This window comes from Bison bison, unplaced genomic scaffold, assembly GCF_000754665.1.
Source record: "Bison bison bison isolate TAMUID 2011002044 unplaced genomic scaffold, Bison_UMD1.0 scf7180017864291, whole genome shotgun sequence".
NCBI lineage: Eukaryota > Metazoa > Chordata > Mammalia > Artiodactyla > Bovidae > Bison > Bison bison.
The window spans coordinates 7,597,344-7,621,365 of NW_011494863.1; the positions used below are offsets into that span (position 1 = coordinate 7,597,344).

The 24,022-nt window shown below is 34.0% G+C and overlaps 1 protein-coding gene across 11 annotated transcripts in view; it reads left to right on the forward strand.

Moving 5' to 3' along the window:
- TCERG1 (transcription elongation regulator 1) overlaps nt 1-24,022 on the forward strand; it is a 52,343-nt gene that overhangs the window by 18,016 nt on the left and 10,305 nt on the right. For 5 of the 11 annotated variants that reach the window (XR_826158.1, XM_010850460.1, XM_010850464.1 and 2 more), the window contains 12 exons: nt 737-799; nt 1,965-2,165; nt 2,876-2,988; nt 3,923-4,011; nt 10,993-11,153; nt 12,237-12,293; nt 12,438-12,504; nt 13,559-13,609; nt 14,970-15,105; nt 15,925-16,014; nt 19,208-19,326; nt 22,677-22,827. Coding sequence is in view for 10 of the 11 variants with exons in the window: in XM_010850460.1 (XP_010848762.1) it covers nt 737-799; nt 1,965-2,165; nt 2,876-2,988; nt 3,923-4,011; nt 10,993-11,153; nt 12,237-12,293; nt 12,438-12,504; nt 13,559-13,609; nt 14,970-15,105; nt 15,925-16,014; nt 19,208-19,326; nt 22,677-22,827 (1,298 nt within the window). In the remaining variant the exon portion in view is untranslated. The remainder of the gene's footprint in view (nt 1-736; nt 800-1,964; nt 2,166-2,875; nt 2,989-3,922; nt 4,012-10,992; nt 11,154-12,236; nt 12,294-12,437; nt 12,505-13,558; nt 13,610-14,969; nt 15,106-15,924; nt 16,015-19,207; nt 19,327-22,676; nt 22,828-24,022) is intronic. The other 6 variants (XM_010850463.1, XM_010850466.1, XM_010850468.1 and 3 more) reach the window with 3 other exon arrangements.

The window sequence follows — 24,022 nt, forward strand, 5'->3', positions numbered from 1 at the left end:
GCCAGCTTAAACAAATTGAGGTTTCTAAATTAATCAACCCATGTAGTCATCAGTGGGGCTGTATTTTTCTTAATTCGTTAGCCTGCCTCCACAGTGTCCCAAGCCCATGGCATTCCACAGAGCAGGCACTACACGTGGATATTCTGTCTTTAGTTGAATGCTACCCTCCTCTTCATCCTTGCCCTTTTATTATTTGCAGTAGAATATTTGGGTCTGTCTCCTACTTAGTTTTCTTCCTTGCTCTCACCCTCTTTGTCCTACCTTACTGTTCTCCTTTTGCATGGTTGTGCTCCATGCCTCTGCTTCTGCATGTAGTTCCCACTTAGCAGCAGCACAGAGAAGGTATCTTGTCAGTGCCATGCTGTGTCTGCCTTTCACTGGTTTCTTAAGCAGCATGGACTTGATATCCTGTGGGAAAATGTCCCACATGGAAACCTGTTATGCATATGTAATGAAGGGACTCTTCCTTTGTTGACTTTAAACTCTTGAGACTCCTTCAAAAATTACCAGCTGGTTTGATAAAAAGGTAATTGATGCTATAACTTAGAACTAGTTATCATTGAATTTGGCACCACTTCCCATAAAATGTCAAACAGAAAAAGTTTACTCCATCCTTGGTCTTTTTCATTTGGAAATAACATTCTAAATTGTAGTGGTAAATTATTTCCCTGAATCCCAGTGGTAGCCGACATACAATGGCAGCTTTCCAACGTATGCTTGCTTATCCATTTTACAGGTGTAGCAATGATGCAAATAGTCAGCTGCCCGTATGTAAAGACAGTCGCTACCACCAAGACCGGTAATTTTTAAAACCATCTTAGTTTGTTTTGTCTGTAAGTTGGCATGGTAGTGAATGTTGTTGTTTATCCTTTTATTTATTTATTTTGCCCAAGTGAGTGGATTTTTTTTTATATTTTTCTTTTTAATGAGCAGTATAAATGCAGTTGTCATATTTGGCCAACACTTAATTTTCCCAGTTGCCTGTAGTATTAGCTTTGTTGGTTCACAAAAGCAAATAAGGTCAGATCACTTTATATCTTGATTTCTGTAATAAGTGTAAACAACTTCATTCTCATATTCATAACATTTAATTTTATTTTTGATGTGTGTTTTTAAGTTAAATATAAAAAAATCATTTCCATGTGTAAAGTGATGTGATTATGCTTGCATGCTAGTGAGTTTATGTGTGTGAATATTTGTGTGTTTATAGTATAAATTTGCATTTTAAAGTTACTGAAGTTAACTACCTGAAACTTAAATTCTAGTATAGGATATGAAGTTCTTTTTTTTTCCAATTTTAATTCACATTTTTGATTATGTAGCACCAGCTTATTTAGCTGTCTGGTGAAAAATATAAATCTTGGCTTATCTTTTAAACATAAAAGAAATTTTGCTCTCTTTTTGGAAAATAATAAACTGTCAGAGTTTACAGGACTATGTGACTTAATCACTTAGTATGCTAAAATTGATTTGATAACAAAGTCAGGGACTTACTTTTACTTATTTATTTTTTCAGTCATTTACTTTGAAATAGAGTTTTATTCATATCCTTTTTAGGTATCTTAGAATAAGAAAATAATTTTTCCTCAGGAAATATTCCTAGTAAATGTGCTTATTGCTTTGATTTCATTAGAACTTAAATTCTTTATAAAAATATATTTCTATTAATTAGAGAATTTATCATTTTTATAGTTTTATGTTATTATGATTTATCAAGATTTCGTTATAGGTGTGACGCAAATTTCTGACTTTAAGGTACTTCTTGGGTTGAATTTCTGAATCTAATTGAATTTAGGCATTAGAAGTAAGCCAGATTTAAGTAATTAATATTTTATATGATTTTTTTTGTTTCAGTTGGCTCATTCATTTATTGATGTTTAATAGATTCAGCTCATATTTTAAAGTTTTACTTTGTATCACAATTTGGTACTTGGATCTAATATTTTCTATTATTCTTCTTTTAGGTGTATTGCCAGGAATGGCCCCTCCTATCGTACCTATGATACATCCCCAGGTTGCTATTGCAGCTTCACCTGCTACCTTAGCTGGAGCAACAGCAGTTTCTGAGTGGACTGAATATAAAACAGCAGATGGGAAGACATATTATTATAATAATAGAACATTAGAATCAACCTGGGAAAAACCCCAAGAGCTAAAAGAAAAAGGTATAGTTGTAATGACTTAGTGGGACATAGTATACATAGAATGGTATTTGAAATTCTGAATTAATTCCTTTTTAAAACATTTGAGGGATTTTCTATTTATATAGTGTTGGATTATTTATTTCCACTGAATTGATAATGTATTTATTTAAAAAGCCACAGTTGTTCTGCTTACAGGTTTGTCTGTCATTTTACCATTTAGAGAAGTTAAATTATATGTCCACACTAATAGATATATTTTTTACTGTTGTCAGGAATTGCATAATTGCCTAATTAGCTGTTGAATTACTATCACCCTTACTGAAATTGATAGTAGTGACCAGGAAGGAATGTGTGTATTGTGTGTGTTCTGAAGAAAAACTTTAGGCTGTTGGAACCTTGGAGGAAGAGGACTCTTATTTTCTATAATCACAAGTCCCTGTTTCTGTTTTTTAGTATGTTATCCCTTTCATTTGTAGCAAAAATGATATATGAATGTAAGACTTTATGTCCTTCTGAAATCAGTAGTTCTTTTCTGCTGACAGTTTCCTAATTAGTATAGCAAGGTATTTGAAGTTGAGCATGACATTAGATTCAAGTCAATGATATTACAGGAAGAATGTTTTATTTTTGTGGTTAACAGCTAGAAATGGAATATCCTAACTGCTTAGTGTCAGTGTTCATCAGAAGTTACATCAGAACCACTATGTGATGTTATCTCCATTTTTTAATAGAGAAACTAGAGGAGAAGATTAAAGAGCCAATTAAAGAACCTTCTGAAGAACCTCTGCCAATGGAGACGGAGGAAGAGGATCCTAAAGAAGAGCCAATAAAGGAAATAAAGGAGGTAAAGGGCCATTTCCTACTGACATGAGAGCCAGTGTTGATTGTTGGGTACAGTGTACTGGTAACTGAAAATCTGTTTACTGTTTTTTTAGATAATTGCTGTAAATCTGATCCCTGAAATTTTAGGGTTCTTTGAAATTTGTAATTCAATTTTCCCTTTGAAAATTTCATTAAATTATTTCTTACACGAAACCAAAGCCCCTCTAGAAAGAAAGGCCCCTGGACCAGAGCTGATGTCTCCTCCTGACTTACAAATTGCTACATGTTATAATTTTAAGTACAACTTCATATTTGGGGATTGTTCATTGTATTTTACCTGTCCTCTCTTGCATAGAATAATCTCTGAACAACACTAAAAGAGCTCTGCTTTTGGACATTCTGCTGAGTAAGGAATTTAGCAGAAAAAGAAACAACCTTAAATGAAGAAATCTCCTCTAATATTCTATACCCCTTTCTTTATTTCTACTCCTAAACAGATAGTTAGTGACTCTCTAAGTTAGAAACATCTTCTGATGGGGTCTATATTTCTATGTGAGTGCCTTCTCAGTCATGTCTAACTCTTTGCAACCCCATGGACAGTAGCCCACCAGGCTCCTCTGTCCATGGAATTTTCCAGGCAAGAATACTGGAGTAGGTTGCCATTTTCCTACTCCTGGGGATCTTCCAGACCCAGGGATTAAACTTGTATCTCCTGCATTGGCAGGAAATTCTTTATCACTGTGCCATCTGGGACGCCAGTGGGTTCTACTGTCATGGAATTCAGCTCTGCCTAAGGGGCAAAGATTTAGAAATTCTGATTCAGAGTCTCCCCTCTGTATGGTAGCAACAGACATTATGTTAGTTTTACTTTAAGGTATTTGCAGTCTTGTGCTTGTGGGATATTCAAGTATAATTTTGTGATATGAATTTAATGGGAGTAATACAATTTCCCATAGGAGCCCAAAGAAGAAGAGATGACTGAGGAAGAAAAAGCTGCCCAGAAGGCAAAGCCAGTAGCTACTACCCCTATTCCTGGTACTCCGTGGTATGTAGGTTACTTAATTAGTAAGTTGTTTTATTTATTTATTTATTGCCATGTTTGATTATTACATTATTACACAATAGGTAGAGAAAGTACTTTAAAAAAAGTATGTGTCAAATACTGAATGTTTTTTGGTTGTTTTATTTTGGATTCTCAAACCTAAAACTCAACTGCTGCAGTATCTTGCTCTTCTCACAGAACTCCCTATTAATATTTACTGATTATAATTATAGATTTGAACCACTGTAAGATCCTGAATCTCCTTTTTTATTTATGAAGTGTTTATTTATTTATGAAGTGTTTTAAAATCGCTTTTATATATATCCTCATAAATGATTATGTTTAGAGAACTTTGTAAAATTACATCTTTTTATCTTAACTTTGAGTAGTCTGTTTTTTCTTTCCTTTTTTTGTTTGGTTCTCTCTCTTCTTCCTCTCCCCACATCAGGACTTTCTTTCCCTATTCTATTTAATCTGTACTCGGTCTACTCATGGCAATGAGTTGGCTTGTTTCTTGAGTCTTGTAATGTGTAAATTCCCCTTCAACTTGGTTTCCTTTTTTCTCCTTGGTTTTATTATTTGTTCTATAGAATCCCACAGTCTGGGTTTTATTACTGTATCCTAGTGGTACTTTTAAATAGAATCCTCCATTCTGAATTTCCTGTAAATTTAGCAGGCAGTTATAGAGATATGATGAAATTTATGCTTGATCTTTTTGGCCAAATAACTGATGATGACCTTTCCCTCAGGATGCATCTAGTTGTCTCTTTTTTGTGTGTGATTTTAGTGGTCATTGCTGATTTGCCTAGATCAGTGGTTTTCAACCAGAAGTAATTTTGGCCTCCTCCCCTCAGCCCCCTCCTCCCTGAAGTGGATATTGGGCAAAGTGTGCAGGCATTTTTGGTTGTCGTAACTGGAAGGCATGTGGTAGATATAGGCCTGGGTTGCTCCTAAACACCCTACCATATACAGGGCAGCTCCCTGTAAGAATTAATTATTTGGCCCAAATGCCAGTCATGTGGAGTATGAAAAACCTGGCCTTTTGGCATATTTGCTCATTTGCTTTTCCCACAGACAAGACCAGTAGTGTCAGCAACGGTATGATTACTGAAGACGGTTTAAGATTTTTTCTGGTTATTTTCCTACCGAGGTGTGCTAATACAGCTCCAGTGGTATGAGTCGTAAGTGTGGAGTGAGAAGCTGTCAGGACATTTCAGAATTAATAGACTATGGATAAAGAATTCTTGAGTCACCAGGGCTTACCTGGTGGCTCAGATGGTAAAGAATCCACCTTCAGTGCAGGAGACCTGGGTTCCATCCCTTGGAGGAGGGCATGGCACCCCACTCCAGTATTATTTGCCTGGAGAATCCCCATGGACAGAGGAGCCTGGAGGGTTACAATTCATGGGGTCACAGAGAGTCAGAAACAACTAAGCAGTCAACACATGGACAAAGAATTCTTGTGTCACAAAACTACCTTGTGCTAATAATATGCATGATAAAGTGCGTAGGGTGAAGTGTACTGATAATCTGCATCATTTAATAGATGAAAAAATAAGACTGGCAGATAGAGGAAGGATAGATGCATGATAAAGAATATATGATAAAATACTAAGTCTAAATCTAGATGGTCAGTATATTATGTTCACTGTTCTAGAGACATTCTTTAAATATTCTGTATATTTAAATTTTTTCATAATATTGAGTAAAAACCTATGGAAATAAACTAAAGAAATGCATCAGCAATTAATCATTAATTGATTAATCAATTATATCAATTAATCAATCATTAATTGATATAAATATGTAAATAAAAATAAAGTCGCCATGCCAGTCTAGGTGAATATGAAATTTCAAATACTGTAAATTCAAAGATAAATTTTTCATAAGTTAAAATCCAACACAGGTTACAAACAAATTGTGAATGGCAAATAAAGGCAGCCTCACTTAGACTTCGTTGTTCAGTTGCTCAGTCATGTCCAACTCTTTGCGACCCCATGGCCTGCAGCAAGCCAGGCTTTCCTGTCCTTCACCACTTATGGGTCTTGCTCAAATGCGTGTCCATTGAGTTGGTGATGCCATCCAACCATCTCGTCCTCTGTCGTCCCTTCTCCTCCTGCCTTCAGTCTTTCCCAGCATCAGGGTCTTTTCCAGTGAGTTGGCTCTTATCAGGTGGCCAAAGTATTGGAGCTTCAGCTTCAGCATCAGTTCTTCCAGTGAAATTCAGGGTTGATTTCCTTTAGATTGGGTTTAGATTGGTTGGATCTCCTTGCAGTCCAAGGTACTCTCAAGAATCTTCTCCAACACCATAGTTCAAAAGCAGCAATTCTTCAGCGCTCAGCTTTCTTTATGGTCCTGCTCTCACGTTCATACATGACTACTGGAAAAACCGTAGCTTTGACTAGATGGACCTTTGTTGGCAAAGTAATGTCTCTGCTTTTTAATAGGCTGTCAATGTTTGTCATAGCTTTTCTTCCAAGGAACAAGAGTCTTAATTTCATGGCTGCTGTCACCATCTACAGGGATTTTGGGGCCCCCAAAAATAAAGTCTTTCACTGATTCCATTGTTTCCCCATCTATTTGCCATGAAGTAATGGGACCGGATGCCATGATCTTCATTTTTTGAATGTTGAGTTTTAAGCCAACTTTTTCACTCTCCTCTTGCACTTTGATCAAGAGGCTCTTTAGTTCCTCATCGCTTTCTGCCATAAGGGTGGTGTCATCTGCATATCTGAGGTTATTACTGTTTCTCCCAGCAGTCTATAATTCCAGCTTGTGCTTCATCTAGTCCAATATTTCTCATGATGTACTCTGCATATAAATTAAAAAAGCAGGGTGACTGTATTCAGCCTGGACGTTCTCCTTTCCCAGTTTGGAACCCGTCCGTTATTCCATGTCCGGTTCTAACTGTTGCTTCTTGACCTGCACACAGGTTTCTCAGGAGGCAGGTAAAGTGGTCTGGTATTCCTATCCCACGGTGTGTTGTGATTCACAGTCAGAGGCTTTAGCGTAGCCAATGAAGCAGAAGTAGATGTTTTTCTGCAGTTCTCTTGCTTTTTCTCTGATCCAGCAGATGTTGGCAATTTGATCTCTGGTTCCTCTGCCTTTACGGCATGCTAAATCTTTGTGATGCAGTCTTAGTAACCAATTGGAAAAGTTACAAGTCTCCATGACCTTAAAAGATTTTTGTTTTGTCAAAACATTAAAAACTTTCTTAGAATCAGAAACTAAAGTTTACTGAACTTAGAAAATTTCTAATTTTTGATCCCTCTTTATTCTTAAAAAAAAAAAAGTAAAATAAAGTCAAACCTATGCTCTGAAATACCAAGAAAAAAATTCCAGTGTAATTATTCTTGTTGCTAGGACTGTTGTATCAGTGCAAATGTTAAGTAGAAAAAATGAACATCCCTGCCTTATTCTCCATGTAGGGGGAGAAATTCAGTCTTTTACATCAGATATAATAGTAGCTTATATGGTTTTTAAAAAATTTGATAATGTTTTTATCATAAATCTGCATCTTTTGAAATGTTTTTCTCTTACATTCTTTTAATATGGAGAATTACTCTGAATTTTGATTGTTTAACTTTGCATTTCTGTAATAAACCTTAATCATGGTAGATTAATCTTTTTAATGTATTGTTGGATTTGATTTGCTGATATTTTACTGAGTATTTTTGCATCTCTGCTTGTGGCCTCTGAATCCATAAGTTTCTTTTGTAATGTTTTTGTTGGATTTTGGTATTAGGGTTTTGCTGGTTTCAGGAAATGAGTTGGATGGTGACTGGTGATTTCTATTCCTCTATTTACTGAAAAAGTTTGTAAGATAATATTTTTTCATTAAGGTTTTATAGAATTAACAAATCATCCGTGGTCAGAGTTTTTTTGGGGGGAAGAGTTTTCGTAACAATTTAAACTTCTTTAATAGCTATAGGACCATTTTTTTTGCTGTTGTTTCTTCTGTTGTCTTTGGTTAAGTTGTATTTTTCAGGAAATTTGCTTATTTTGTGTAAGTTGAATTTGTTCTAATTATTTTCTTAGTATCCTTTGAATGTTTCTGTTATTATTATTCTCTTAATATTCTTTAAATGTCTATGCTCTGTGGTGATACCCCTTTTTCTTTCCATATAGTGGTGATTTGTTCTCTATTCAGGACCAGTCAAGCCAAAAGTTTGCCTGTTTTCTGGTCTTTCATTAAGACCACAAGTTTTAGGGTGGTTGGGCCCCTCCACTCTTGCCCACTCTTATTTCCTTTTTTCTGATTACTTTGGGTTTACTTTATACTTTTTCTAGCTTCTTTTTCTAGTAATTATGAAATTACTCTTAAGTTATTAGTGTTCTTTTCTTATCATTTAAAGCTTAACATAGTTTCCTTTTAAGCCCTGCTTTAGCACCAGCCTACAAATTTTGATGTGTTGTATTTTCATTGCCATTCAGTTTTTATTATAAAATTTACTTTTGATTTTTGTCTTTGACTCACTCATTATTTAGAAGTCTTTTGTTTCAGTTCCTTAATTTGAGTTTTTTCTGTGTATTTCACTTGTACTGATTTAATTGTCCTGTGGTCAGAGAATGCGCTTCCTTTGGTTTTGATACTTTCAAGTTCATTAAGACTTTTTTTAAATTGTTCACCAGGTGGTCTTTCTTGGTACTGTTAGTTTTAGGGTTTGGTTGGTCTGGCAGTTGTTGAGAGAGTTTTGTTAATCTTTTGTAATAGTGGAATTGCCTATTTCATCTACTTTTAAGCTCTGTAAACTGGCTTATTATATATGTTTTATAGTTGTTACATGTTCTTGATTGTCTTTTTTTTTTAATCATTATGAAAAGACCCTATTTCTCTCTCATAATACCCTTTGTCTTGTGCTTTTTCCACCATTTACTTTCAAACTTTCTATAATTTTATGTTTAGTTTGTCTCTTAAAACAGCTTATAGTAGTGTCTTGTGTTTTTACTCACTTTGTCAATTCTTGCTTTTTAAATGGGAGTGTTTAGGCTGTTAACATGAGTGTAACTTTTGGTTGGATTTAAATCTATTATTTGTTTTCTGTCTTCTCTATTTTTGTTCCTCCATTTGCCCTTTACTCCCTTCGTTTGAATTATTTGAACATTTTCTAGCATTCCATTTAATAATTTATCTCTTGGCTTTCGGGTGATATCTCTTTGCATTAATTTTTAGTTTTTCTTGTATTATAATATACCCACTTAACCATCATAGCCTACTTAGAGTTATTATTGTAGCACTTCACATAAAATGTGGGAGCCTTATTTTCATATAGGTTCTTTTTTAACCTTGTACCTACTGACCTTTATGTTACAGTTGTCATATGTATTACTGTTTACATACATTGAAAACCCCAACATGCATTGTTCATGATTTTTCATACATATTTTGAAGAACTTAAGAGGAAAAAAATCTTTGAATTTTCCATTTCTGTTTTTTTCCCTTCGTTACTAAAGGTCCCGGTGCTTTTTTGTTTGGTAGTTTTTTAGGTATCATTTCCTTTCAGCCCGAAAAACTTTCTTACAGGGTAATTCTGATAGAAATGAAATCTCTTAGTTTCCCTTCATTGAGACTATCTTCTTTTCCTTTGTTCCTGAAGGATGTTTTTGCTCTGTATGGGATTCTAGGTTGGATTTCTTTTTTTTCCCGGACTTTAATGATGTTGTTTTAATGTATTTTTGCCTCTGTGGTTTCTGGTAGGAAATCCACAGTCCCTGGACTTATTTCCCTGTTTGTTTTCTGCCATACTTTTTGTTAGCTGCTCTCAAGGATTTTTCTTTATATTCGATTTCCATCTGTTTATGTTGTGTCTAAAAATGATTTTCTTGAGGTCTGTTCTGTTTGGGGTTCACTGAACTTCCTTAGTATTTATGTCTTCTACGAAAATTGGAGATATCTTTGGGCCATTTTGTCTTTAAATTTTTTCTGCCCCAATATTCTCTTCTGGGATCCCAGTGACATGTCTGTTGGGCATTTTGATATAGTCCCATAGGTTCCTGAAACACCATTCTGTTTTTTTTTTTTTTTTTCTTTTTAACAGTTTCTCTGCTGAGAACCTCTGTCTTCTTTCATTTCAAGTTTTGGCTTATCTTTGTTTTGTTTTTCTTTATCTCATTAAGTGTAATTATAATTGCTGCTGTAAAGTGTTTGATTATTTCAATAATAGAGGCTTTGTCTGATTAATTTTAACATCTAGGTCACCTTGAGGTTGGCAGCTGTTGATTAACTTTGATTATCTGGTCATAAAGACCTGATTTCTCTTAGTTTTAGCTGCCTGTGCTACTATTACTGTGCAACCAGAGGCCTCAGCAGAGGTTTGAGGGTGGGGAAATTTATACCCTTGCTTCTCTAAATTTTGACTCCATATCTGTGTGTTTTTTTTTTTTTTTTAAACCTTAGAGAGTTCTTATGTACTTGTTTTTTTCTATATTGTTGCTGAGTTTCTAGTTGTAATTAATAGGAACAGTGGGTTGTGCTGGGCTACAGTGCCATAGCACAATAGGTGCTTTTATTTTTAAATACTTGATACAGTCGGTTATTAAAAGCTTCATAAATAATTGCATTTGAGTTTGTAGTCTGTCTGGTTTGGTAAGAAATAGTAAGTATTATGTAATAGGTCAGATGCTGTGGTGTGTTCTTGAGCTTTAGAGCTGCTTAATAGTATTATTATCTGCTGTTAGGCTCATCTTTTGTGATAGGTTAACATTGAGTGTGCCAGACATGTATGTTCCTGAGCACTCTGAATTCTGATCATCAATGTTTTGCTTTTCCTAGTTTTCTGTTAATATGTTGAGTTGCTGTTTTACTTAACCCATAGCCAGTCACCTCTTCTGTTCTGAAAATCATATTTGGTTCTCTGTAAGAAATGATAATATGAACGTGTCCTTGCCCACCACCACCACCTCCCCTTTTGATTGGATGGCATTAAAAGACCTAACTATAAAATATGTTGCATAACATAAGAAAATGTTTGAATCTATTCCTAGGTGTGTTGTTTGGACTGGTGATGAGAGGGTCTTCTTTTATAATCCTACCACCCGTCTTTCTATGTGGGACCGACCCGATGATCTGATTGGAAGGGCAGATGTTGACAAAATTATTCAAGAGCCCCCTCATAAAAAAGGAATGGAAGAAGTGAAGAAACTAAGTAAGTCTTAAATTAGGATTTATCCTCTAATTTTAATATTCTTTTAACATTTTTATGGAAAATAGGCAGTTTAGAAGTCTTATTTTCAAGAAATATAAGGAAAGGAGTATTTGAGAAATGGAATGTAGACTGCTCTTCTAGATTGAGTTCATATAATTAAAAAATAGAGAATTTGGATAAAATTATGGTTTGTAAAATATTTATTGTATGTATTTTAAAAACACCTTGTTATTTTCAAGGTTGTCAGTTAATCCAAGATATGTTGGTGCTGCTGATGCTTGCTTCATTCTTATTAATAGTACTAAAATGCTCCTCAGTGAGCCTTTCAGCACCTTTTGTGATTAGTGTTACATATTTTGAAATAATTAAGCTGTGCAGAGTATTTTTAAAATATTGTTTATTAAAATTTGGCTAACTAAAACTGCAGTACTTTAAACTTGATGAAATTTAGGGAGGTAAACCTTTTTCCTGGGACTAGAGAGACGCCTGCACCTTATTAAGAGATAATCTTTTAATTCACCTTACCCTCAGACAGCCTTTCAATATATAAGATATATAATAAATATAAATATTTGTATATAATTTTTATTGAAAATTTGACATGGTATTGATTGTGTTTTCTTAAAAACCCTTTATATAGTATAGAAGCATGATAAATGACTCATTTAATACTTTAGTTGAAACAAATCCTAATATTTATAATAATTGAGAAATCTTCATAGATTATATGTATACACATGGTACATTTTCTGCTTGCTAGTGATTTCCAAATTATTGGAACTTGGTCTACCTGGTGCAAAAGGTATAAGGGTTTTATTCATTTATTTGATAAATATTCACTTATTTGATAAATGAATACAATATTCATTTATTTGATAAATTTTATGTTAATAAAAATTTCAGAATGAGTCAAGTTTAATGTAAAGGGAAGATTAATAGAGGAGTTGTAGAATTATCATGATTTGTTTAATGTTTTATAAAGAAGTGTTATAGATATATAGTTAAGGAGTAATTTTATTAAAGAAAAGATTGTGTAATATGTGCATATAAACTATTCATAATTTTTGAAATTTTTTTTGCCAGGGCACCCAACCCCGACAATGCTGTCCATCCAAAAGTGGCAGTTCTCTATGAGTGCAAGTGAGTGAGCTATAAGTTGCAGCTTTAAAAAAATACTGCTGACACAAGTGTTCCAGTAGTGGTTAGCAGAAGGATTCATACCTAAATATTTAAATTGTTGCTTGCTTATTTTTATTCTGACAGTTAAATTAAATTTTCTTATAGTTAAAGAAGAACAAGAATTAATGGAAGAAATGAATGAAGATGAACCTGTTAAAGCCAAAAAACGGAAGTAAGTAATACTTATAGTTTATGTAATTTAGGTAGATTTTTACCCTTAAAAGATGATTAGGCTACAGTCAGTTCATGATTAGGACAGGTAATGTGTGTGTGTTAGGAAGCAGAAGTTACGATTGCTCTCTTTAGGCCTATGACTAAGCCTTGCTTTAGGTTGTAGAAATGGTGTCCCTTCTGTTTCTAGATGTGGGAGAGTTTTGGTTATTTAAATATGTATTATGAAGCCAAATGACATTATTATGATAAATTGTTTTTAGAAATTCATTACACCTGAATTTTATAAAACAAACTTCCCTTCCTAATGTAGACCCCAACAGATACCGTTCCCAAAACCTGATAAATGTAGACCCAGACTTCCCTCTCTTTTTATATACTTGTCACTGCACTTAGTCCTTGTATCCGTGGTCATTACTTGTTGAAGAGGGAACCCTTGAGGCTATTATTATTAGAAAGTGCTCTGAGAGAGAGAGAGTGGTATAAACGGAAGCCTTAGTTTGACCAGTGTGCAGTAAAATATGAATGTTACTAATTATGGGGGGTGAATGGGTGGGGTAGAAGGTGTTTGTATATGAGTGGGGGAGGCATGGGACCATTATTTAGCAGCAAGAAGGAAAGTTTGAAGACATTATTATGGATTGGTTTATCATAGTCCTTATCTGAGGACAGATTGAATGCAGCCAAATTATGGCAAAGAAATCAGTAAAACAACCCTTGTTAAGGGTGTTTCTTTTTTAAAAAAAGTTTCTTTATTGGCAACAGTGTTAAAGAAATTAAGATATTAAAGTGTGACTCATAATTGACCACAGTAACAACAGCTGTTTGAAATTTTACAGTTGACTTTTTAGTTCTTGACCAAATGTATTTTTTATTAGTTGTAATCAACTGAATTTGTGTTCTAATAAGAATTTGTGTTAATTATTATAAATGACTGTATTCATTCTGTTTATGTACCATGATTTTGGATGTTCCTACAATGTTAAACTTTTAGGTTGTTTTTAATTGTTTGTTCTTATAGACAACTCTGTAAGGTTTTTAACTGCTTTTATCAGGAGAATGTCAAAGAAGTCCTTTATGTGGATTGCCCGAGCTTCTCTATTTAGGTACAAAGCTAAAAGCCTGTTTTTCCTGGCTTAGTTTTTCTTTTATTTCTTTTATTGAGATAGATAGTGATAGTTTGTATTGTGACATTTTCATTTAGTATAATTCTGTAAAGGTTATTTGTTTTCGTTAGTTGTATTTCTTGTCTTTTAACTCTTTATATAAATAGTTCTTAAATAAATTATTATAAGAGGGTATATTGTTTGGCAAATTGCTTTTACCTGTTTGTTTTGTGCATATCTTAGGTCACAGACTATCTCGCTAAGTTCCTGCAGGTCACGGATTATATCTTCTATTTTTGATTCATTCCCTAAATTGCTAAATACCTCTCACCATATTTGTGGGGTAGCCTTAGTTCCATTTAAATCTCCTGGGCTACCTTCATTTCCCTATATAGCATGATTTTGAATTTCCTAATGTTCTGTTTTTCTAATTCCCTTAAGTTTATGCAGGAAATATGAACCAATTTTATTTGTATACAAAGCAGATCGAATTTAAGATGGAAGATCTGCTTTAACACACCTGAATATTACTGAATTACTTTTTTTGATTATTCACATGAATGGGCCTTCTTCATAGGGCAGATGTTTGAGAGGTGACTTAATTTCATGTTCACAATCTCACCTGAGTACTGTACAACAGCAGGGTTGCCCTTAGCCCTGAGGTGCATTTTTGGAGAAACAAGAAGTAGTTTAGTCATTGATGAACAGTTCTAATTCCACCTAACTACTCCGGGGCCTATGTTGCTCTCTGGGACCTGTCCTTCAACTTAAATCTCAACTTATCACCCAGAAAGTGAGTAAAAAAAATGTCAGGTAGGTAAGGTATATATCTCACATAATCCACTTGGCCAAATCTGCAGATATTTTATTTTCAAAATAAATATTTGAGATTAGTAAGACTTTTACCAATTTTTGTTAGATTAAAAATCGTATGCATTTATAATGTAAAAACATTTTGGAAAATACTGTTTTTCCTATATCATTTCAAAAACTAAAAATTATATTCTGTGCTGTTTGATTCTAACACTTAGAGTTTATTGCATTATTGGATAAGTTTTGTTTTTAAGTAAGGTCGTTTATTTTGTATATCAAGTAGTATCAGGGAGAGACAGCATATTAAAGGTATTTTTCTTTCCTAACAATGTAGCCACTGTAACATCGTTAGAAGCTCATTGTAACTTTATTATTATAATGAAAGTTGCTTATCCCTTAGAGTTGATTTGAAAAGCTCAGTATAATTTGTTTTTGCCAAAAATATTCTGCTCAGTAGTGAGTCTTGAATATTCCAGTGATTTTAAGATTTTAGTAAGATTATATATTAATATTTTGTCAGTTGATGCCTGCATTTTCTTTTTTATAGGAGAGACGATAATAAAGACATTGATTCAGAGAAAGAAGCTGCCATGGAAGCTGAAATTAAAGCTGCCCGAGAAAGGGCCATTGTCCCTCTGGAGGCCCGAATGAAGCAGTTCAAGGACATGCTGCTAGAGAGAGGGGTCAGAAAACAATCTTTGGGGGAGATATTTCTGTTTTGTATAAGTAATATAAATATGTCTTGCTAAAAGGTCAAATCTAAGGTTAGTGCTCATGTCGTGGGGGCGGGATAAGGGAAGCCTGTCAAATCACTGTGCTCTTTTTCAGATAGCCGTTTTCTTGGCTAATTATATTATGTTTTAACTAAATGCCATTTTATTATCCTTTTAAGTACAAATAACATTTAACATTTATTGGGTCATTAAATTTTGGTGAGTAATATGACGAGTATTAACATTACAGAATGACGGACTACTCGGGATAGGTAAGGTAAATGTGATTCTTTTAATATCTACAGAATGGCTTTTGGTTAAAGGAGTACTGGTACTTTATGATATTACTATTAATGAAGCTTAATTGAGAAGGGATTTCAACCTTTTGATTATATTCACAGATTCATTTGAGTAAGTAAAATTGTTCAACTTTACATCACAACATTGTTCACAAGATTAGAGCAAGCTTGGGAAATCAAAATGCAAATCTTCAAGGCTTTTTCTGATGTACTGATTTTTAAAATGTCACACAGTAGTAGTTATTTTAATGAGTAATTAAGTGTGTTACTTCTATATAATATAGAAATGTTCAGAGCCAATTAGTGTGGAAATTTGCTTTTGCCTAGCCTCCCACTGCTTGTCATTTATTAGTGATGGAAACTGCAGTATGGTTTTTATTATGTGTCCTTTTTAAGTAGACGTCCCATAGATTTCAAGCAAAAATTATATGACCTTTCAGTTTTTAGAGCCAACTTAATTTATGAGGCAATACATTTTTTTATTTTAAAGGTGTCTGCTTTTTCAACATGGGAGAAGGAGTTGCACAAGATAGTTTTTGATCCTCGGTACTTATTGCTCAATCCTAAAGAGAGAAAACAGGTAAAATGAAAATAACAGTAAGAAATGTATATCCCTTGCCAGCATAACTTTTAAATTGAACCGTTTCATACCTTAGTGACCCTCTGTGTGGACATTTCTGCCTCAGAAATACTTGGATATTTTTGCCATTATGGACATGGCTTTTGCCTCATGAACATTTTGTCCTTACGTTTCATATATACTGATGTTACACAAAGGTTTCAAAATCAGCTCATGTACATTTATTAATTTTTACTGGGCAATTCTTCCAAACTGATAGTTCCAGTGTTTGACCCTTCCCAACTATTATGTGTCAGTGTATACATATATATGTCTGTATTGTAGATAGACAAGACTCAGCATGTTTTATCTCACACGCTCTACATATACATCTGTTAAGTGGCAGCTGTTAGGATGTCTTTTCATAATTAACTTAATGGGTACTTCAGGTCTCTACTGAACTAGAATTATAAGAACTAGAGTTGCCTTATTACTGAGCTGCTGTTTATTCCCATTGTGATTCAGTGATATATATTTCATGGTGAATGCTTCCTCTAAAGTATTGCACACTGTGAACTTTTCTGAATTACCTGGACCACCCTGACACTGATCTGTGTAAAACGTTGAGTATGTTGAATCACTTGCTATAGTGCTGTTGAGGTACACAATTGCATTTGGTAGAAGTAGTGTTCATCTTCCATATTTATAATTTAATGGTTGAAATAATTTAGGTCTAATCATAGACTTTTTATGAAAAGAGGAAGTTTACGCTATGTCAGAAATGTATTTGAGACTTGAAACAGGAAGACATGACTTTCCATATGTATTTACACCTGTATTTCATGCACAGTAGTCTTTTTTATTTTAAACGCTTTGTGTGTGATGGTCTCATTTTCACTCATTTGATGGCCCTATCAGAACCTGTAAATTAGCCTTGATTTTTTAGTTTTCCCCACTGTGCATTTCAAGTCTTATCAGCACAATCTACCTCCAAAACCTTTTCTAAATCCAACCTCTTATTTACCATTTCCCTCACTAAACCCTAATTCAAAATACTCTGATTGTGGTGCCTAACTGAACTCCTTGCCTCCTCCATTCTTTCTGTCCTCTGTAGTCAAGTTCTTATTCCACACAGCAGCCGGACTAATCTTAAAATTTAAATGACAAATTAAGGCAGTATTCTGTTGCTTGAAAAATGTGCACTGCTTACTGTTTTAGTTAGAATAAAATTTTCATGGCTGTAAGATTCTCTATATACTCATATCTGCATACTTCTCAAGACTCTTATGTTCATTTATTCACTGACACTGATATGCCTTGGCCAGTACTGGAATATTCTGATGCTTACTAGTCCCTCTTCCTGGAGTGTTCTTCCCCCAGGTGTTTGCATAGCTTACTAAATCATTTATGTTCAGATACTTGCCCAGATGCCTTCTGATTAACCTCTTTGCCTTCATTACTCTCAGTAGCACTCAGAACTCTCATCTAAAATTATTTTACCATCTGTCTTTTCCTACCACAACCTGGGGACTTTCATGTTTGAGAGTTTGCTTAGATGTCTTTGTAGACCCTGACTGCTAATGTTTAAGAACAAGGCACTAAAATGCTCTTTGGGCTCTCTTAGCATCTGGGTGGGCTCTTATGATTTTTGGCTTTACTGTAGAACAGTGGTTCTCAACCAGGGTTTTTTTTTACACTGGAGGACATCTTAGTTTGCCCCAGTGAGGGAGGGCTGCTGGCATCTGTTGGCCAGGGATGCTTCTGAACATGGTCTGGTCAGTGCTGAGGTTGAAAACTGCCTTTCTGTGGGATGATTTCAGCTGGTTTATTGAGATCCTCTAGAGCAGGTCATTTTTAAGCTGGTGAGATCCTGGATAAGGACTGTGTCTTGATAACGTGTGTTTTCTCAATCTAGTACGCCTCAATCCTAATTTATGTTCTCGCAGTCCAGAGACGATTTTGCCTTTTAGAGGAAGGGTCAGCAAAATTTTAACATAAAGGATTAGATAATAAATACTTTAGGTTTTGTGGGCTATGTGGTCTCTGTCATAATTGGTAACTCTGCTGTTGTAATGTGAGAACACCTGTAGATTTATGTAAAGGAATGAGTAGACACTGAAATTTGAATTTCATTTAATTTTATGTGTAATTAAGTTTTCAATTTTTCCCCCACCTTTAAAAATATCAGAACTCTTCTTGGGCTGTATAGAAACAGGCAGCAGGCCAGATTTGGCCAACAGATTGTGATTTGCTAACCCTTGCTTTCTAAAATCACTCCTTGCCTTTTACTGAGTTTCAAAAGTGCCCCAGATACATAAAGTTGGCAAGGGGGATCTAGTGATTAAACTGCTTTTTCAAAATCTTTGTTATAGCTGTACTGTGTCCTTACTTCATGGGTGTCTGGTGCTGTCAATTCTCGAGCTAGTGAAGGAGTCTCTGATTTTAAAAACTGGTTTCTTGGTTTCCTGACTGCTGGTTTAGAGTCAGCTTTCTCTTGTCTGCCAAATCCTTCATTGCCTCTCTATGTGCTTTTCTTTTTTTCTTCCATATGCTTTCCAAGTTCCCAGAGTTGCTGTTTCTTTTCCCCCATTTCTCTGTTCTTATTGATTTGTAACTTTAAAAAGGAGATCCTCTATCGTCATTTTATTGTTTCAAGAAAGCAGGAAATAGATATGTATGTTCAGTTCATAATCTTGACTGTACATTATTAAATGGAGAAAAATACATAGAATATATGTATTCTATGTATATACATACATATATATATGTATGCATGATTATATTTTGGTGAAAATAATTATATCTTAAAGAGAAGCACAGAAATAAAATTCCAGTGTAGATTCCATCCATATTGTTAATGTTTTTTCTAAAAGGGATTTGTGAAGACTGTGATTTCTCTTTAACTGTTTATATTGCTTAAAATTTTAAAAATAAACCTGTACTCAGTTTGTAGACAGGGAAAAGGGCTTTTAACTTTTTAATTCTGGAAGCCTAAACACAAGACTTGTATGGTTGTATAATTCTGTCAATTGAAGCTTTAAAGTTGAGATTTGCTATAGATCATTGGCATATAATTGAGTTACCTGTAATTAATATATTTTTCCTATTTGGGGACAGATATTGACATAGCATTTTTTTTCCATAGATTCTATAGTTTGGTATTTAGAGTACCAATATGAAAGACTGACATCAATTTGTGTTTTTTTTGTAATAGGTATTTGATCAGTATGTAAAGACCAGGGCAGAGGAAGAACGCAGGGAAAAGAAAAACAAAATAATGCAAGCCAAGGAGGATTTCAAAAAAATGATGGAGGAAGCAAAATTTAATCCGAGGTATATGGTTTATTACTGTCAAATATCAAAGCATGTATGTATTTTCTCCTAGATCAGTTAAAATATATATATATATCTTTTGTATTTGGGGACATGAAAAGCTTCTTGTTTGATTATTGATTTCTGGCTTTCCAAGAATCTTCTTTCTTAATACATTTTCTTTGGAGGATTCCTGGTACTGGTTCCTGAGGCACTGGTTTTGAAGAAAGTACCTTGTTTTAAAAGATTCTCTTTGAGAATAAGTTTCTTTCTCTGAAACTAGTAAATGATTAAAAATCTACTGTCTTCTTAAAGATCTACACATAATAAATTGCAGAGCAGGGACATTATTTTGATTGAATTGAAATAATGTAGGATCATTTTAAAAATTTCTAAATGTGTTGATGATTGTTCAACACTTTTAATTGATTGTTAATATATATTGAATATATATGATGGCTGAAGAAAAGGAGACATTTTAAACTTATGTGCTTAGGATTATAATACCATCATCAATTATTGGATATTTTAGATATATGAACTTATGCATATATGCTGTTAAAGTAACTTGCATATGTATGTGTGTATTACCACGTTAAATCTTCAAAACAGCCAATATGATTTAGGTCCTCATATCCTGTCTATTTTAGAAATAACGAAAGTAAGCTTTATACACATTAGGTCACTTGACTGAGTGGATGTGGAATTTCAACTAGATTCCAGTATTTTAAATTGCTATGAATATCCCAGAATATGGAGAATTTCTGAACTATGGGGTAGAATCATGGAATCTCTGGGTTAAATGGTCCTGTTTAAGGGTAATAGAGTTTCAGACTCTCCAGGAGATCTTGGGCTTTTTTCTTAATCAAAAGAGTAGAAATTCATGGGTCCGTGTAGTTGTGACTGTTATAAAATATTTTTTGGAAGGTAGTTGAAGTGGTATTACATATTAGAGATTAGTAATTTTCTTGGATATTGTAATTATGGTAGAAAAAGGATTTACTCTCAGGAGATGCATGCTGAAATATTTATTGATGGAATTTCATGATGTCTACAGGTTACTTCCAAATGATTCAGCAGAATATATCCATAAAAACCCTTTATGGATCTGGGAATAATTGAGACTCCAATGAGATTTCTCTGTTGTAGATTTGAAAAGTTAAATCTTGCTGTATCACAGTACCCTACTAATATTGTTTTGAGGCAGATAAAATTGTTTGAGTGATTTTTACTATGCAGGTTATATCAGAAAGTAAAGCCATCAGGCACAGAACTTGAAGTCTTAGCACTTGGGGCATTGGGCTGTATTGCTAAATTGATGCATTTGACACTGGCATAGAGATTAGGACCCATTTTAGTAAGTAGGAAACAAAGAGGAAAAACTTACTAAAGTTGAGAAAATACCATCCATAGACTTCCTTTGAATTGGGAAAAGACCACAAGCACAGAACTCTAAAGCACTGGAGTTTATTCCAAGGGAAGGAATGACTGGGAAGAATTACCTAACTTTAGTGCCTTTTTTTTCTATGTCTTTTTTCTTTTTTGTTGGAAATTTCAGGTGTACTTCCTATGGTTAACTTTGAGTCATTATTACTCTTTCTCATCCATTATCACCAAAAACTATCCACCTAACTCTTTTCTGTAAAGAACTTTTATGCCATGTTTGTTATAAAGTATGTAGCAAAATGCTATTATAAATCCTTTGCAATAGCATTTTTGGAGTTAAAAGATGAGTCATATGAAAACATCTTTATGGAATCTAATGCTAAAACTTCATTTTAGTCTGTTCTGATAAAAAAAAATTTACTACCTTTTTTTTTAAACCTATTTTAAGTAGTAGAAATATGTATTAAATAATTGAATTCTCACTTCATTGATTTTACATTTTTAAGAAGTTTGTTCTTTAATCATAGTAATACTTTGTCTTAAAATTATAAAGTAGGGTACCTAAGAAAATAGATTTATTGGACTTAATCTTTGTTTTAATACATGAGATAAAGTGTTTTATTTTTGTATTGATATAGATAGTTTTTAAAGGGAAAAGTAAGTTTTATTTTTCACCTCCAAAAATAAGCTAAACATGGGGAGCATTTGAATTCTTACTATATATAATAAGGTGAAAAGCTTCAGATATTGAAACATATCCAAATACATGAAAGCTTTAGAAATGCTTCTTTTATTCATGGAAAAACTTCTTTAATACTTAGTTTCATTGTCCCTCATAGACTTGATTTTCCATATCTCTGCTGAAGCTACATAATTGTTCATCCATTAAGATCATGTTTTAAATTCTTCGAACATCTTTTTATTTAATTCTTCCAATATAATTATAGTAGTTTAAAAGATTTGTCTATACCTCAAACAACATCTATGTATCTTGGGTTTCTTTCTGTTGCTTAAAGTTTCCCCCCCTCCTGTGAATCACGTTTCTTTGTATGTGTTGTGAGTTTTAATTGAATATTGAAAATTTTGGAATAATAGGTAGAGACTGTTACCTTCCTCTCAAGAGTGTGGATTCTTGTTTTAGCAGGCAGTTCAGTTACAGGCTGATCACTTTACTTTTAGGTTTGATTTTATGCTGTTACTGTCAATCTCAGAAAGTGGGAATTGTTTTTGTCAAACTTCCAGCTTTGTCTCCCTGTGGATCTTTTGTGGGTTTTGTTGTCTTCATATTGTTCTTTTTCCAGCACTTCTTAGTGTCTAGTGTCTCTTTTTTGCTCTTAAGTATGTAGCAGTTTGGTACACAGAGTAGTTTTTCTGCTGTTTTATAGCTTGGTCTTGGCTGTCTACTTAATCATGGGGAATTTCTAAATGGTATTTTTCTGGGGTACCTTCTTTCTACAGCTTCTTCCTCTGCCATTTTTTTTAGCACCCCCAACTCTGATCTTTGCTACTTCTAGCTCGTGCGGATCACTGTACTCTTTTTGGACTCTAGCTGTTTGCATTTTGGGAAATTGTCCTGAGGCAGAGGGCCATGGGGCTTCTTACAGTTTTACTCTACCTGTTGTCCAGTACTTGAAATCAATTGCCTCATATATTTTGTCTGGTTTTATAGTTGCTTTTGGAGGGAGAGCTAATTCAGGAAGAGTTACTCAGTCTCATCTTAGAGTGGAACTAAATGAACTCTGATGTTTCTTGAAATACACAGATTTTTTGCTCTCCGATGTCTGTCCCCCTAACATCATGCTGATAGTAATACAAATCTCTAACCACATTTTCACTCTTTAGCCCTTTTACTCCTTTCTGTTGGTAGGTGTTGGGACTCATTGTCTTGTTGGCACATACTCTTATTGGGAAGATGATATCATCTGTTCCTTTCTTTAAGTAGAAATAGCTCTACCAAAGTTAGCACACTTGCCATTTTGTTGCAGAGTTACATTTAGTGAATTTGCAGCCAAGCATGCTAAAGATTCAAGATTTAAAGCAATTGAAAAGATGAAAGATCGAGAAGCCTTGTTTAATGAATTTGTGGCAGCTGCAAGGAAGAAAGAGAAAGAAGATTCGAAGACGAGAGGTGAGAAGGTAAGAAGGTTTTTAGTTCCAGTGGTGTGGTTAATGGGAGTATGAATGGGAAGGGACTAACCTGGTGCTGTTTCTAATCTCATTCATGGGCATAAATATTAAGTTGGCTAAAAGGTTCATCTGGTTTTTCTGTAGCATTGTATGTATGGAAAAACCCAAACAAACTTTTTGGCCAACCCAATAACAAGATCCATATTTACTGTTTAGCTTTTAAAGTTAACTTTTACAGTTGTTTATATGTGTGTGTTTCACTGCTTCCATAATGCACAGTTAGTAATGTCACTAAACTGCATAGATTTCCTTTGTATTTTATTAATTCTAAGATGCCCATTAAATCCAGAACTGGTTATTAGGCCGTTCACTGGTGCTTGCCTGCTAACATTTCAAGGTTCTTCATAGGCAGTAACATTTATATTTTTCAAAAAGCATCTTTATATTTTTTTTGCCCTCTAAAAGATAGCATTTTAGTGACTTTCTAATCTTTTAGTAAACATACCTTACATATGAATTATTGCTTATCAGAATTAAAGGTCAGCTATTAAAGATTAATGAATTCCAAATGTCATTTGATAGCGGTGTCACAAATGAAGAGGAGCACACCACTGGGGAGGCACACTAGTAGGGAGGTGGCACCAGTGGTGCGTGAACCATCAAAACATGCAGCCTCTCCTCAGTGATGCTGTGTGCTTTTGAATGGAGAAAAAGAGCCTCTGAAGCTTTATTATTCTTGACATTTAAAATTGCCTCTTATTCCAGAGAGTTAAAATATTTCAAATTCTATTAAGAAATGTTGTTGTGGAAATACCACTCTTGTTGAAAAGAAGCCTCTTTAATTGAAGAATAACAACAGTATTAAGTGAAATAACTTTTGTCAGAAATAATTGAAATTTCCTGATTATGTGATTTATTATGCTTCATGGTAGATTTTTCCAGAATCATTTCACTATTAACTTTTTTGGGAGTAAATGATGGTGCTTCTCAGAGGAAGATTGAGTTTTACTTAAGCATTTTGTCTGTTGAATTAGAATCATGTCAATGAATTGTTTGCTACAATTGACTTTTAGTAAGAACTTCCTGATATCATATGATTGCTTTTAAACAAATTGAATGTTTTTGCATTTATAACTGATACTCTTTCTCTAAGCATGTTTTTTGATAGCTATTTAATGTATTGTTTTATAACAAGTGAATAGAC